The sequence below is a fragment of the Eleginops maclovinus genome, chromosome 23 (assembly GCF_036324505.1).
Source record: "Eleginops maclovinus isolate JMC-PN-2008 ecotype Puerto Natales chromosome 23, JC_Emac_rtc_rv5, whole genome shotgun sequence".
In the NCBI taxonomy this organism is placed as follows: Eukaryota; Metazoa; Chordata; class Actinopteri; order Perciformes; family Eleginopidae; genus Eleginops; species Eleginops maclovinus.
Genome location: NC_086371.1, coordinates 697,042 through 715,000, shown reverse-complemented (window position 1 = coordinate 715,000; position 17,959 = coordinate 697,042). Strand labels below are relative to the sequence as shown.

General features: G+C 41.4%; 1 protein-coding gene across 1 annotated transcript in view; it reads right to left on the bottom strand.

The window, feature by feature from the left end:
- Positions 1-15,425, bottom strand: part of mgat4b (alpha-1,3-mannosyl-glycoprotein 4-beta-N-acetylglucosaminyltransferase B) — a 51,699-nt gene extending 36,274 nt beyond the window's left edge. The window contains 1 exon segment of the mRNA XM_063877339.1: positions 15,152-15,425. Coding sequence (XP_063733409.1) covers positions 15,152-15,248 — 97 coding nt within the window. The 5' untranslated portion in view covers positions 15,249-15,425.
- Positions 15,426-17,959: the final 2,534 nt, after the last annotated feature.

The window sequence follows — 17,959 nt, the reverse complement described above, 5'->3', positions numbered from 1 at the left end:
AGAACAAGACAGGTCTGAGGAAACGTCCTACGAGAGGATGTGCCATGTCCAAGTTGTCCACTAAAGAGACAGGTCCGAGTCAAAAGACCTAGGAGAACCAGACAAGTCCAAAGAAAAAGTTCCCAAGAGAACTAGACAAGTCTGAAGCCAAAGTCCTACGAAATACAAAACAGAATGTATTCGTCCCCTGAGAGCGAGAGAGGGTGAGATAAGAACGAGACGTGTCCAAACTTAACAGACCCACAGAAAGAGTCCAAAGTCCTACGAGAACCAGACGTCCTATGAGACGTCCTACGAGAACCAGACGTCCTACGAGAACCAGACGTCCTACGAGAACCAGACGTCCTATGAGACGTCCTACGAGAACCAGACGTCCTACGAGAACCAGACGTCCTATGAGACGTCCTACGAGAACCAGACGTCCTATGAGACGTCCTACGAGAACCAGACGTCCTACGAGAACCAGACGTCCTACGAGACTTCCTACGAGAACTAGACGTCCTATGAGACGTCCTGCGAGAACCAGACGTCCTATGAGACGTCCTACGAGAGCCAGACGTCCTATGAGAACCAGATGTCCTACGAGAACCAGACGTCCTACGAGAACCAGACGTCCTACGAGAACCAGACGTCCTACGAGACTTCCTACGAGAACCAGACGTCCTACGAGAACCAGACGTCCTACGAGACTTCCTACGAGAACCAGACGTCCTACGAGAACCAGACGTCCTATGAGACGTCCTACGAGAACCAGATGTCCTTAGAGAACCAGACGTCATATGAGACGTCCTACGAGACTTCCTACGAGAACCAAACGTCCTACGAGACGTCCTACGAGAACCAGATGTCCTACGAGAACCAGACGTCCTACGAGACGTCCTACGAGAACCAGACGTCCTACGAAACGTCCTACGAGAACCAGACGTCCTACGAGAACCAGACGAGTCAGTTGTTGGACAGGAATAAACACAGAACATATTGCAGGAGTAAAATCAAAAGTATAAAATGTGAGGTTTTCTGTTATGGCAGTGAGATTTGTAAAGGACCAGCGTGTGGACACAGGATCCTGACGCCTCCCACCCTGTCTCCACCCGTCTGGGAGGTGCAGGTGAGCGGAGTCAGGTGGCAGCTTGTGAATGAGAGGGTTTGTGGAAAAAGACTCGAGCCACGTCTGACACAAAGAGGGCATTTAGAGAGCGAGGGGCCACATCTGGAGACTGGAATACCAACCAATTACCCACAACACCTTATCCTCCCATCGTGTGTGTGTGTGTGTGTGTGTGTGTGTGTGTGTGTGTGTGTGTGTCAGGTTTCAGTGTGTCAGGCTGCACTTAAACTCTGTTACTGTGTTTGGTTAAGATGCTTTTTGCTCTGAAACTTTGGATTTCTTCATGTTTTCTGACATATTTTCACTACTTTATTGAATTTCGGGATCTTATTTATTAGAAGATATCATAACGGGGCAGTAAATCTATAATTATCTCGAAGGAAATAAAACATTACTTAAGTCCTGCAGAATTTAATTTCACACAAACAAGATCTTATTAACTTTTCATCCGGAGCATTTGACTCAAGTCATACTTTTTAATGACTTCCATTATGACTTTATGAAATAAACCACTTAAGATCTGACACACACACACACACACACACACACACACACGCACACACACACACACACACACACACACACACACACACACACACTCAGTTCAATATGACCCTTACGTACCAACTCTCTCACACATTCCTCAGGATCCATCAGCAGCTGCCGGCTGACATCATGTGATAATAATAATAAGTGGTAATCACTGAGGGGGACCTTCCTCCCCACGTCCTCCCCTGGTAAATGCATCAAGGGAGGAAGGATGGAGGGAAGTTGTAAAGGAGGAATAATGGCAGGGGATACAGAAGGAAAGAGATCTGATGCAGAGCTTTGACGTTCCACACACTAAACTCACTCTGCTGTTCAAATATTAAAACTCATCGGTAACAAAACAGAACATCGTCCGCACCGGGGCTTCTCTTTGTCAATAATGTCCCCGCTTTGAAAACAACCCCCCCGATCAGCACAAAACAATTTGGCAGGGAAACCGCCTCTGTACAGAGGTCCAGCTGCTCCATCAGTCTCCGATCTTTTTTCCATTCTATTTTCTTTTCAAATTTCAGATTTTTTTCCCAATTTGATTTTTCGACTATTTTTTCACAATTATCATTTTTCAAATTTCAGAATTGTTTTCAGAAATGTTGACTTGTACATTTCTGATTCTTTTGTCAAAATTATCACTTTTTTCCTAAAAATTCTGGCTTTTTAAAAAATGTAATAATCGATGGCCCTGTTCAGCATGTATCCTTGCAGCTCTCACTGTGTGTGTGTGTGTGTGTGTGTGTGTGTGTGTGTGTGTGTGTGTGTGTGTGTGTGTGTGTGTGTGTGTGTAGCATCAGTTATTATTATCAGCAACATCTTCCCCTTGTTAGTCAGATTTCCATGACGTCATGTTAAAGTATGTACACATGTTATAATTAGAAAAGAGTAACAAGTATTTTATATCACAAAGATCTGCAACAGGAAATGAGCAGCCATAAATCAGAATTGAGCAGATCATGTTGATTATAACTCAAACGTCGGTCTCAGTCACTCGGAGTCCAACGACATGCCATTAAATGTCAAAGATATTCACTTTAATATAAAACAGAGAAAAGCAGCACACCTGCAGAGTCCAGACGTTGAAAAACAGCATTTCAAGACATTTCTGCACAAAAAAAGCATTGAGCAATTATTGTTCAGTCTAATGGCTCTACTGTGATCGTTTACATTATTTCTGAAGCACAGACCTGATAAATAGCAGCTTTAAAACAGAAGATTCTGGATTTGCCGTGCTGGCATTCAAATCTGACGCCTGCAAAAACCTGAACACACACACATGAACACCATCCCCATGCTTCCCTGCAGCTGATGATGATTAATAATCTGTATTAAAACATCCAACAACATCCTCTGAATCCTGCACACACACACACACACACACACACACACACACACACACACACACACTGTGGTGGACAGATGGTCGCCTGAGAGGGAGCACAGATACCTGAAACTCAGAGAGATTTAAACAACTAATGTAATGAAAGTGATCCTCACACACACACACACACACACACACACACACACACACACACACACACACACACACACACTGTGGTGGACAGATGGTGCGCTGTGTGTGAGGAAGCTGATCTGATTCAGCCTCCTCTCTAAATATGAGCCGGTTTCTCTCATATTGTTTCCTCTTTTCATGATTCGAATAAGGTGTTCCTCTCATCTGTGTTTAGAAGCTTTTCCAGATTTATTTCCTCTCCGTTGATCAAATCAATAGATCTTTTTTTTCTGTCACGAGGAAACATTTCTCTCAAATTAAACCCAACAGACTCACACGTTGAATTAAAAATGATGCTTTTCTACAGCATTAAATACAGATTTTACTCTGATGCAGTAAACTCATACTAATGATGCCGAAACAACTCCATGATGATGTTGATTATTAGAACATGTGTTTTCTGGTCTGTCTGGAAAAAGACTTTAAAACGCTTGTTTTCTGAATGGAGTTTGGTTGATCAGGGTTGTGCTAGCATCTGCTTCATCCACATGAGGAAAACATTAACGTGTATAAATGGAAAAGACCAGTCTTGTGGTACTTGTGAGTAAGAAAAACTCATTCAAAATGCAACAAAACAGAAGCATCGAATCTGGAAATCTGCATCTAATAAATTACCTGAACAAATAACATCTTCCTTTATTCAGTCTTTAGTGACTGAAGCTCCTGGCAGAACAACAAAAAGGAGAGTGTTCTCAAAAAAGCAGCAGAACAAGAGGTCGAAGTTCACGTCAAAATACATTAAAAAAACACACACACACACACACACACACACACACACACACACACACACACACACACACACACACACACACACACACACACACACAGAGTCACATGCTGCTGAAGGCACTGGGTCACATGTTGTCCTCCTGATATCTCTGAGACAAACACAGTGCCCCTACACACACACACACAAGCACACACACACACACACACACACACACACACACACACACACACACACACACACACACACACACACACACACACACACACACACACACACACACACACACACACACACACACACACACACACAAAGCTTGCTTAACATATCAGAGTGTCAGCACATCGCCTTAAACCAAACACTCATCAGCACTGTTTTTGTGTGTGTGTGTGTGTGTGTGTGTGTGTGTGTGTGTGTGTGTGTGTGTGTGTGTGTGTGTGTGTGTGTGTGTGTGTGTGTGTGTGTGTGTGTGTGTGTGTGTGTGTGTGTGTGTGAGTGAGTGAGTGAGTGAGTGAGTGAGTGAGTGAGTGAGTGAGTGAGTGTGTGTGTGTGTGTGTGTGTGTGTGTGTGTGTGTGTGTGTGTGTGTGTGTGTGTGTGTGTGTGTGTGTGTGTGAGTGAGTGTAGTTCTGGGTAACAGGTCACTGTCACCCTTCTCATTTTTTGTTGGCTGCACATACATGCTTTAATATCACCGTCATCATGAGGCTGCTGCTCATTGTGCTGTTAAACGTTTTGTAGTTCCACCCCCCCCCCCCCTCCACACCCCAAGCACCTCCATTGGACTCCTTTGTTCACTTCAGGAACACAGTGACATCACTATTTAATACTCGCACTCCTATTGGCTAGCACTCCAACCCGTTGTACGCGATAGGCCAAGGGGCGGGACATCTCTAAGCTGTTGACCAATCACAGCAGAGCCGGCCAGCTACCCAAAGTGGTCTAAGTCAGCGGTTCCCAACCTTTTTCGACTCAGGGCCCACTTAAGAATCACAAAAGTTCCAAGGCCAACAGCCAACCATAAACAATACGGAGGCTAAGTGAAGTTCTCTAAGGACTTTTAGAAAAGGAGCCGCCCATCAGTAGCAAACAGAAGGTCAAAGTGAGGGGCAAAGGAATAACGACTTCATTCGGACATTGATAAATGCATTCTTAGACATAACAATTGCACATGTGTTACACGCACCAGATGTAGTGAGGTAAATCGAACACACAATGGTGCAGAAAAAACCCAAACATCAAAACAAGCCAAAACAAGTGCACTAAATGAACAGGCCTAACAAAATGCTGTGAATGCAGCATGTAGGCTCGGCCAGGGGCAGGAGATGGTTTCGCGTCGCGCTCCCTGATCTGTCGGGGGCTCTTCCCCCACAGTGACCGCCTCGCTGCACATTATCCCTCCCTTATACACTTGGATAGTTTTAGCTCTGGATGATTGTTTTTTTTTACCAAAACTGACCAATCAGGTGCATTATCTATGTGGTCCAGCGGGAAGGTCCTACCATCAACCTTCAATTGAAGTTTGGGGGAAAAAATCACATAAAAAATATATATATATTTGGCTGCCCGCCTGCAAAGCCTTCCACAGGTGGGGCACCGCTGGTCCAAGTCTAATGATAATTCAATAACACCTAAAATATCTGCAGTATTTAGAACAAATCGAGAGCCAATTGACATTCAAACTGTGTTTCCAGGAATCATGCATCAGAACTCATCAGGTGTCTGAGTTACAATAAATGAAATGAAGGTGTTTGTTTTAAAGCCCCTCCCTCACATGAAGTTAATATCTGTTTGTTTTCTCTGCAGCAGGAAACACACTTCAGATGTTCCTGCAACCCGACCTCCAACAGCTCTCATTAAATATTCATCTGCCTTTACAACGTCTTCAGGAAACACACACACACACACACACACACACACACACACACACACTCAGAAACACAAGACTGTGAGTGTGTGTTTCCTCAGTATGATCTCATGGCTTTAAAGGGACTATTATCAGGGTGTTTCTCTATTTAACTGAATATAATGTTCCATAACTAATGATGATGCACCATAAAAACAATAACCTTTATTGAGACAGCACTTAGTGGATCTGACGCATCATTAAAATATAAAGGGTTCACCCTCCGGGGAAAAATATCATTCATGTTACAGAGAGATTACTCCGTGGCAGAAGTTATTATTCACTTTAAGGCGTTAGCTAAGTAGAACAATCTTAAAAGTTTACAACAAAATAAATGATATATTTCATGAATTAAAGTTAGAGATTTACGAGAAAATAAAGAAAATGTGGTTATCTCTGAGATTGAATTATTAAATGTACAACAAAACAATTTGGCTCATCTGTGACAGAGAATTGTGTCTCAAATGAAAGTGGTATATTTATTAAAAATCATTTTAAAAGTTTGCGATAGAAAAACTGAGACTACTTCTGACATTCAGATCTTACCGGTTCATAGAGATTGAAAGCCAGACTTTTACCACAAAAATGATATTTTATGAGTTTTAAGGAGTACAAAACTGTGATTTCATCTCATTTATAAAACGGAATCAACATGTTTGTGATAGAACAACTTATATTAAAGTCGTAAATAAATGAAACACCTGTAAAATATTTAGATATCTGATATTCTAGCGATTAAAAACTGTAAATTCACAACAAAAGTGTGATATTTTCACGAATGAAAGAGATGAAACCTACACAAACAGTTCAATCTAAACTGTCTAAACCAAGGTTATGAGAGTTAAACAATGCAAGGGAGGGTGTGTGTGTGTGCCTACAGGAGTGTGTATTTATGTGTGTGTACGTGTGTTTCTCCTTCAGGTTAAACATCCTGTTCTCTTATTGCAGCACAGCCCTGTTCATCACACCTTTTATATTGTTCAGCCCTCAATAAGCAGGGATGTGATAAGGCATGACAGATAAAGCAGTTCTGTTCTGACTCTCTGCCAGATAGCAGGAGGAAGCTTGAAGGTTAATGAAAAGTAAATGTGGTTAATGATTAAACAGCAAAGACTTTCCACTGCGGTTCCTTCAAAATAAAAGCCGTTCTTATATCCAGCACCTATAGAGGACTGAAAGTGAGTTTCCATGGAGACAACGGTGGCTCGACTTCCATTAAAGGTGTGAACCACACACACACACACACACACACACACACACACACACAGTATTTTTACCTCCTCGGAGTTGAGGATGTGAATGTCGTTTGAGACTACATTAAACACACATGATGTGATGTTATTATGTAGCTTTGTCCAAGCCTAGCTCCAACAGCTAAGATCACAAAGCTAACAACTAGCTGCTAAAAGGTAGCAACCAACGTCCAACAGGTTATAGGTAGCATCCAACAACTTACAGCTAACAACTCAACTCTAACGTACATTTATACTTTGAAATCGTAACTTTGTTTTGTCAGTGTCTAAGGTTGTATCTTTTATATTATCTTCTGCATTTTAACATCTTGTTTTTGTCTATTCATTAATGTTTATCACTCTCAAATATATGAAATGTGTTAGCTAACGTCCAACAGCTAGCATCGTCAAACAACTGGATTTATTCACGTTTCACAACAAAGATGAACTCCATGGAAGCTGAAAGCTAACAGCTATGGTTACCTAGCTCACTAGTGTGTGTTCATGTGTCTCAAGCAGAAATATGTTGTACGAGACTATGTTGAAGTTACCTTCGCCCCAAATACTCATTTTTATTGAACAAAGCCTGAACGCTCATTTTGTCTTTTATCCGTTTTCTTTCTTCTTTCTTATTAACAATTATTTTATTCTATATTCATGGATCCACGTTTTACAGCAGGCTGAGCAAAGCTGACAGCTGAGGGAATTACAGTCTGAAACACACACACACACACACACACACACACACACACACACACACGGCTATAGTCATTACCAGTGTGACTGACACCTCAAACTGAAGCTTCTGCAACGCACACACAGTTAATCTGGAGCTCATATTACACACACACACACACACACACACACACACACACACACACACACACACACACACACACACACACACACACACACACACACACACACACACACACACACACCGTTTCCCTTGTATTGGCATAACTGTCAAAGATCCTCTCACGTTTCCAGAGGAGAGTCTGAAGGGAAAAGGGAGGAGAGGGGAGCGAAAGGAGGAAGAATAATTTGAAGAGGAGAGGAGGAACAAGTGAGGAAGCACTGAAGGGTGAAGGAGTTATGGTGGAGCGAGCTGTCCACTTTTATAAGGAGAGCGGAGAGTCTACACATCTCCTGTCTCAAGCTGAAGACCCACCTGTTTCGTTTCTACCTTGGCGAAAGAATCAAAAACACCTAAGAGTAACTGATGCAGCAGCTCTTCCTGTTTGATTAAAGTAAACATGTCAGCTAGGGTGACCAGGTAGGGTGGCCAGACGTCCGGCTTTTCAATGCCCTGTCCGGCGTCCAGCTGATGCTGCAGCCGGACGCCGGACAGGGCATTGAAAAGCCAGACTGTCCGGCCTAAAGGTGGACGTCTGGCCACCCTAGTGTCAGCACTGTTGTTGTTGTTGTTGTCCTGAGTTGTTATCTAAGGTGTATTGCAAATTGTACGTAGCTACATGTAATGTAATTATAGGATGAAGAGTAGGAAGAGAACATAGGAAAAGGCAATGGAAAGATGTCGTGAAAACACTATAATGTGACCCTATTGAACCTAGCTTGACCAGCAACAGTAAGCTAAAACAGCTAGCAGCTAGCAGCTAATGTTAACAGCTAACAGTCAGAAGCTAATGTTAACAGCTAACTGCTAATGTTGACAGTTAGCAGCTAATGTTGACAGTCAGAAGCTAACGTTAACAGCTAACAGTCAGAAGCTAATGTTAACAGCTAACAGATTATGTTTACAGTTATCAGAAATAGAATCAGAAATACTTTATTTATCCCAAACTGGGAAATGTTTTCATTGCAGCAACAAAATACAAAAAGTTAGCAGCTAAAGTGTACAGCTAACAGTCAGAAGTTAATGTTAACAGTTAGCAACTAAGGTTAACAGCAAACAGTCAGAAGCTAATAGTTAGCAGCAAAGGTTTACAGCAAACAGTCAGAAGCTAATAGTTAGCAACTAAGGTTAACAGCGAAAAGTCAGAAGCTAATCTTAACAGCTAACAGGTAATGTTAACATCTAGCAGCTAAAGTGTACAGCTAACAGTCAGAAGCTAATCTTAACAGTTAGCAGCTAAAGTGTACAGCTAACAGTCAGAAGCTAATCTTAACAGTTAGCAGCTAAAGTGTACAGCTAACAGTCAGAAGCTAATGTTAACAGTTAGCAGCTAAAGTGTACAGCTAACAGTCAGAAGCTAATGTTAACAGTTAGCAGCTAAAGTGTACAGCTAACAGTCAGAAGCTAATCTTAACAGTTAGCAGCTAAAGTGTACAGCTAACAGTCAGAAGCTAATGTTAACAGTTAGCAGCTAAAGTGTACAGCTAACAGTCAGAAGCTAATCTTAACAGTTAACAGCTAAAGTGTACAGCTAACAGTCAGAAGCTAATGTTAACAGTTAGCAGCTAAAGTGTACAGCTAACAGTCAGAAGCTAATCTTAACAGTTAGCAGCTAACTAACCTGGTGTCTCACGGAGAGATACCGCAGGTCCTTCCTTCCTGCAGCGGTCAGACTCTATAACCACCATGGCCCCCGGTAGACCCCTTCACATATAACAACACCGACTATAACACCCCCTTGTGTAATAACTGTGCAATACATATCCGGCTGCTATACTCAGAATGGTTTCTGAGGTCTATTTTTGTGTATTTTGTAAACTGTGGGCTTCTTGTATATATTTTTTGTGTCTTGGGGGTGATATTATTTGGTGTCTTTTGCTCTTTCTGCTGTACAAATGAAAATATCCCTTCTGTGGGATGAATAACTTAGGTATTCTGATTCTGATAACAGGTATAAGCTAATGTTAACATCTAGCAGCTAAAGTGTACAGCTAACAGCTAAAACCTAGCAGCAAATAGCTTTCATTAGCTAGCCCTCTGGCAGATCCTCAACACAGATTCGTTGTTTAAAAAATGCTCCGTTAACAGAAAGAATATGTTGTGTTTCCTACAGGCGTCAAAAGTGAGTTTACTGCGTCCCAACACCGTAGCACTGCACACTACAGTGGCTTTGATACTGGAGAATAAACTGGAGAATACATTTTAGCAGTAACTTGGTATAATTGTGTATTATTGTGTCTATAAATGTGTGTACTGGGCTACAACAAGAGGAGATCACTGAAGGCAGATCAATACTCTCCCTTCTTCCTCTATGGTTCCTGACCAATAACGATCCAATTATATCAGCCAGTGCTGCAGTACACGGAAGTAAAAGTATTTATTTCCTGCAGAAATGTACTTAAATGCTGTTTTCAGACTTTCAAATATGGATATTAGCTGCTTTTATATCCCATTCAAGTGAATATCTTGAACTGCAGAAACTGGGATGAACACTTTTCACTATTTCATGACATTATATATACTAACCCAGACCACTAATAAGGGAAATAAATGTCAGTTGCAGGCCTAATTCAGAATGGATGTATACTGTATCACTAGGTCAGTGATTTTAATCCAAATGTGGGTAACTTTTAGGAATATCATCTGTTTTTTTAATAGTTTTCTGTGAGCCTCTTCTCTGTTCTGCTGCGGGACGAAATCTGACCTCTGTGAGAACATGTTTCTGTGAATCTAAAAGAGGGTAACAGTCAAATGTATGATGACAGTAAACATTCAATCCACAAGGAAATGTGCTGCTGCTGCTGCAGTTCCCCTAGTTTATTTACATTTAGTCAAATGATGAACTTTAAAGTAAGCTCATTCATCTATTTGCCGAACCTGTGTGCAGAGTGTGTTTACATACTGGCACATAACTCTGGGTTACTGTAAAGGTGAAGGGAGGTTAAAAACAGGAAGATCATCAGCTTCTGCACCCTCTTTCAGGACTACCACTCATGTATAAAGGAAGTGCTGCCAGAGGTTTGCATCCAACTGAAACACTTTACACACACTCTCTCTCACACACAGGCACACAGACACACAGACACACAGACACACACACACACACACGTAGACACTGACAGAATTACTGTGCAACAGAATCAAAGCGCCGCAGACGAAAGTGGAACCAAGGTTATGACAGTTAAACAATGCAAGGGAGGGTCTGTGTGTGTGTGTGTGTGTGTGTGTGTGTGTGTGTGTGTGTGTGTGTGTGTGTGTGTGTGTGTGTGTGTGTGTGTGTGTGTGTGTGTGTGTGTGTGTGTGTTCACTGTACAGAGGAAGCTCTGGTGGGAATATGGGGAAAGAAAGTCCTACATATACTAACTAATGAGAGCTGAACCAAAAGTCACTTTTTACCTTCAAAGCTCGTCTGTCAGCACATTTTACAAACAGAATCCTCAAAAAGCAGATAAAAATGTTTATTAAAATTGAAATAATAAATAAATGTGAAAGTTTGTAAACGGGGTTTGACAAATTTGTGAGAAAGATATTCGATAAATGTAAAAAAATTACAAAATGAAATATGAAAACCTGCCGATTGGTCCTTACAGCTAAAGCTTCTCAGCCAATCAGAGCGCTCGGATTTAACAAGCTCTTGACTTCAGACCTGTCCACTGTCAACGTCAATGCTGCAGTCTCACAGGGATGAATACATCAAACGCACCTTCTGTCGGCAGCTACAGTCACTGGACTAATTTACTCTGAGTGCCACACACACACACACACACACACACACACACACACACACACACACACACACACACACACACACACACACACACACACACACAGACACTGGTTAACTGCCATCAAAGTGTGAATCAATCTCCGCTCTGCAGGAAAACACGCCTTCATCCGGAAAGGATGGAGAGGGTGTGTGTGTGTGTGCGTGTGTGTGTGTGTATGTGTGTGTGTGTGTGTGTGTGTGTGTGTGTGTGTGTGTGTGTGTGTGTGTGTGTGTGTGTGTGTGTGTGTGTGTGTGTGTTACCAGGAAGATGGATGAGTCAGAGCCATGTGTGATTCCTCTGAATTTCTAAATCATCGGAAGGATTTGGCATCAAAACATGTGGAGGATATTCTGAAATCAAATGTACATATTTATATCTACAGAAAATGTAAAACTCCTAAAGTAAAACCAATTTAAATCAAATATTTTATGCATACAATATCCTTTGAGGAAAATGCTTTCAAAGTTTTGTACACATCAATTTCCCCCCCTTTTTCTGGACATGCTGTCCCTACATTTCCATTGACTCCTAAGCATTGTAAAGTCCCATAAAGTCAACATTTCCTGAAAAAGATTCATGTTTTTATCCAACCGAACATTCTACTTACTGCAGTCCCTGAAATGGATACGGTTCACACTTTTTGGATGTTTTTACACACTTTTTTGACACGCTTTCCCAATGTTTCCATTGACTGCTGAGCGTTAAGTCTAAGTCTAAATCGTCACTGAGTTTTCTCATGTTTTGTCTGACAGAAGGAAGTGATTAAATTAAAAGTGTGGAACAGGAAGCAATGAGTTGTCACAGTGTGAGAGGAGGCAGGTGGGATTCGTGTTCTAATTTATTGTATTTATTTAGCTTGTTTCAAACTAAGTGAGCCCCCCTGCTGTTATCAGGAGAAACATAAGGTTTTAACTTTTCAAAGTAACATGCAAACACATTCAAAGGATAACATATTTAGTCAGAGACATCATCAATGTTTAAAATCAGTAATGGTTCACATTCACAATCAGTTGCAGAAAAACTCCAAAACATTTTTCTGAAATTCAATTTTAAACAATAATTTGCAAACTTAATGAAATGGAAATCTGACGAAATAAAAACAACAGCTTTTATTTCATATTGTTCTTGTTGTTGATTTAAGGTACGTATAAAAGCTCAATATAGAACCACATGTATGAATATTATTAGTATTATGTAATAGAAAGCAGAAGCCAGGCGGCAGGGTTCATGAGTTTAGGTGTTTTTCAGAGTAAATGTTTCCATGTGCGAAACACGGAGAGGATGTGATCTCAATCATAATCTATATAATCTGTGGAGGATTATCAGAGGGATGCTTCCGGCGTGAGATAGACTCCAGAGTCCGTACAGGGAAACCATTCTCCTAAAGTGTGAGTCCTTGTGATTCGTCAACCCGATGTCCCGCCCCTTAGCCTATCACGTACAATGCATTGGAGCGCTAGCCAATAGGAGCATGGGTGTTTCGTAGTGATGTCACCGTGTTTCCAAAAGGAGGATGGAAGCAGAAAAGCTGTTGTGTAGAAATATGTGTCTGAGTTTGATCCTGGAGGTAAAGAATAATGTTGGTTGTTGTTTTTACAGAAATGAGGTTTGCATAGCGAAGGTAGAAAGGATAAATGTGTGAATGATACACTCAGTGTTTAAAACAAGCGCTCCCTTTACAGAGCTGCTGAGCCTCCAGATCTTTTGCATCCCTCAGCTCAACTTTTTTGCAAACCACCCAAGCACCCCCCCCCTCCACCCCCTTGTTCCTGAGTCTCCACCTGCCCCCCCACAAACACAGACTGAAGCTCCAGACGGCATCTGCTCCCCAACAGCTGCACAGTGCTCCCCTGCTGTGTGATGGATCACAAAACAAGTGCTCCCTCTTTCTTTTTTCCTTAGCTTCGTGCAGCCGAGGAAGAATCAAAACAAGAAGCAACAGCAAGATCAATGTGCCCTTCATCTCCAACCCACTATCTCCACCCCACTCACAGGCGAGTAAGGAGTCCTAAAACAAGCGCTCCCACAGACCTGAGTGTAAACACACTCAGCTTGTTTCAGCATAATCAGAACAACAATGCAACCCAAACACACAGAAGTCCAGGCCTGTAAATCAAGCGCTGCAAAAAGAAGCTGCAACAACTAACTCCCCGTCCCCTTTCATCCATCACCACCAACCCCTCTTCTCTGGCATGTCATACATCACAAATCAAGCGCTCCCTGCACTACATCACTGATGGAGCTTCTCAGGCCACTTCTTGTTTCAACAGCAGCACATTTCCCTTTGTTAGCTAACTGCTTGGTCTACAACTTCAGTGCATAGAATATATTTTCATTCAATGAGAAACACTGAGTGGAGCTGCAACTAAATCAAACTAACCCCTCCTATCTTCTTCTCCATGTCCTGACCCTCTCCTCTTAGCTGTGGTACACCACAAATCAAGCCCTCCCTGCACTTCCTCACTGATGGAGCTTCACATGCACTTAGGCATCTTGAGGTTTTTGTTTATACAGCAACACTTTACATCCCAGCAGCCCTCTGTCTGGACCCCTTATTTGAGCACTAAACAAGCGCTCCCTAAATCACCTCACTGCTGGAGCACCACATGCATCCTGTGTGTTTCTCTGCACAAAATGCAAGCTTCTCTTTCAGGTACAGAGGAGCACATGTGTAGCTAAAATGAAATCAAACTTACCCCTCCTCTCAGCTTCTCCAGCTAGGCCCTCTCCTCTCAGCAGCATCACAAGTCAAGCGCTCCTTTTAGTACCTCACTGATGGATCCCCCTCTGCATGCACTGATGTGCTTTCTCTGCAACAGAATCATGCAACCTCCCTCCTTCATTCAGACCCTCTCCTCTTATAGCTGGCACCACATATGAAGCGCTCCCCCCTCACATCCCCAGCAGCATCATCATTTCTTATTTCTGCATCACAAATCAAGCGCTCCATTCATCACCTCTGGAGATTGAGCTTCACACACACACACACACACACACACACACACACACACACACACACACACACACACACACACACACACACACACACACACACACACACACACACACACACACACACACACTGTATCATCTTGTGTTTTCACCAACAACATCAGACCAACTGTCTTAGACCCCTTCATTTAGCAGGTATGTAATGCATGACAAATCAAACGCTCCCTTCATCCCCTCACTGCTGGAGCTTCACATCTTGTGTTTTTTTCTGCAACAAAAACATGCCCCCCCTCTCCATCACCTCTCTTATAGCATGTGCCATGTGATGCACCACAAACAAGCGCTCCCCTTCACCTCCACACATCCTGCAGCCTCACATCTCCAGAAACACAAAGCTGCAAGCCTGTGTGAGGAGCCCCAACACACACACACACACACACACACACACACACACACACACACACACACACACACACACACACACACACACACACACACACACACACACACACACACACACACACCGGGGCTGCTCGTCGGGGCGGTGCTTACCTCTCGAGCTGCTGAAGGCGGTGTACCAGGACAGGGAGACCAGCCCGCACAGCCCGAACAACAAGACCGTCAGGAAGGAGACATTTCGGAGCCTCATCTCCGGAGGAGCATGTCCGCACCGAGAGAGGGGGGGGGGGGGGCGGAGACAGGGAGGGATGGAGGGGAGGGGGGGCTGCAGGTAGACCGAGAGAGAGAGAGAGAGAGAGAGAGAGAGAGAGAAAGACAGACAGACAGACAGGTAGACAGAGAGAGAGGCGGGTGGTGCTTGTTGCTGTCTGAGCAGCAGCAGCGAGACTGAGGAGAGAGAGAGGGGAGACAGAGAGAGAGAGGGGGGCGGAGACAGGAACAGGTAGAGAGACAGAGGGAGAGAGGGAGGAGAGAGAGGAGAAATTAGATTTAAATAAACAATGACATTAATTGTCGTTCTTCAAAGCTTAACGTGAGGAAGCACATTTAAAAAAGTGAAAATGAATGGGAACAAAACAACGAACAGCTCCAGTAAAATACACTTCAGAAAACCATGAGGAATAAAGAGGATCACGTAGACCTGATTCTGCAGTGAAGAGCACAGGATAGAGCAGTGATGCTGTGCTGTGGATGATCCGGCTCTGTGCTGCTGCTAATGCTCACGAACCCACAGGTCTAATAAGACAAAACGACCACCCATCTTTTACCCAAATCCTGGAGGTAAAAAAAAACAGTTTATTGCATTTATTGAAACCTCTTTATCCCATAGTGATCCAACACATCCCCTGAATCTCCCAGTATGATACGTATCAGGATGATTTGTAAAATGGGTATTACTGTGCAGTAAATTCTTATGTAGAGGTTATTGTTGCTGTTGTTTACACTGAAAACAAGAGAGCAGTTCTATATTCATTGATTTTAATTTCATCCTCTAACTTGTGTGTCGTCTCTAGTCTCTCACTAACATTAGAGATAAAGAAAGGGCTAATAAATATACATTTCCACATGTCCATTGCTCAAATTAAATCATGTTATTATATTAAAAGTTTTTCATTTCTTTCCGTCTTTCTTTAAATCTGTTTGTCGTTTTATGTTAATTCAGTCCTGACTGAGTTTAGGTTGATTAAAATGAAAGGATTTTAATAATTTGTTGAAGTTTCTTAGAGTCCAGATGTGTTGAAAGCAGCCTGCAGCGACACCTGGTGGTCAGAGGGAGGATAGATATAACAGTTAATGCGAAGTTAATCAATAACGACATTAAAAATGCTCTCTACGGATATTAACACCTTTCATGGTGTTTATTTCACCCTTATGTTTATTGTTCTTTAATATACAGGTTTTATTTATTTTGTATTTGTCAATCGTTTAATTGGTCTTAACTCATTTGTTCTTTTGTTTTATTTTATTTTTTAATGTATTATTCAATTGATTACTTCTTTATTTGTTTGAACTGTCATGTGTCATTTTGATTTTATTGAACTCTACTAATTAATGTTGTCTTGATTAATAATTTGTTTTATTTTTCCTTTCCATTGGTTTGAATTCACAATTGTAATGTTTGTATTTGCATTATTTAAAATATAGTCTTAATTTGCGTTTATTTTTTATTCTTAAATGAAAGTTTTTTTTTCATTATTATTTAATTTTAAAAATGTGTTAGCTTTAATTTTACTTAAATAAAGATATACATGAAATATAATTGAATGAAAATCTCTTATTATAGTTAATAGTTTAGAAATTAAAATGTGTTAGTCTCTGCAGTGAAGGTTGTTAGTGCCTTGCTCAGAGGCACCGCAGCAGTTTCCTGTTTCCTGTCCAACACTGACACCTAGTGGTGATCTGCAGCAGGTTCCACTCTGCATAGCAACACACTATTATTTAACAGCAAACAGTCAAATAAATTAAAAAGATCCATTATAAAACTCTTTGGATCCACCAGGGGAATTAGAATATTTTACAGTTGCTCCATTTTAAATGAAATAAATAAAGGAAATTAAATAAAACATAAAAATAAAAGTGGGAAATTATTTTAAAAATGGAATATATTGAACATATATTTATTTATAGAAAAATAAATATGAACATGGAGAGGTTAGAGTAATAATTTGTAACTAAAGGGATTAAATAAATGTAGTGGAGTAAAAGTACACAGTAGTTCAAGTACCTCAAAATGATGAGTAACTGTACTTAGTTACTTTCCACCACTGTGTTTCACCAGATGTTGGAGTAATATCCGTATGCATTCTGAAGCTGAGCAATAATCTGTTGCTTTAAGGTGACTTTTTTCTACATCTTTCAAATGTTACTCGCGCTTCGTATTGTTCCCTATTTTCAGTTCCTTCTGGTCATTATTCAAATTCATGTTAAAGCTTTTTCAAACATAGTTTTGCTGTAAACTTTGATGTCAGCAGCTGCAGAATAATATCAGGCCTTTTACGGTGTTACAGATTGAAAGGTTTATTTGGATTTAAAGTACTTAAATTAGTTTGCACTTCTATCTGTATGTGTTTCTGTGCAAAGCCCTTTGAGTGACTCAGTGATAAGGTGTCTATGAATAACCTGCACCGGTTATAAGGAGGAGGAAGGTGTCCTGGTGAAATGGCATTTTTTAGAAGCAGTAAAGCTTGATGGTGAACAGTGTCCAACTTCTTCATTGCACTTTAAGTTTTACCAAAATAACTTTTACATATCTGGAAATGTGCACGTTTACATTATAGTTTACTTCAAATGTCCCCTCTAGGCTTCCATATCCTGTTACTTCTTTATTGCTTTATCTATTTTACATGTATTTATGTCAGTTTTGGGGTCCTGCACAACTGAACTCATATGATAAATATGTTA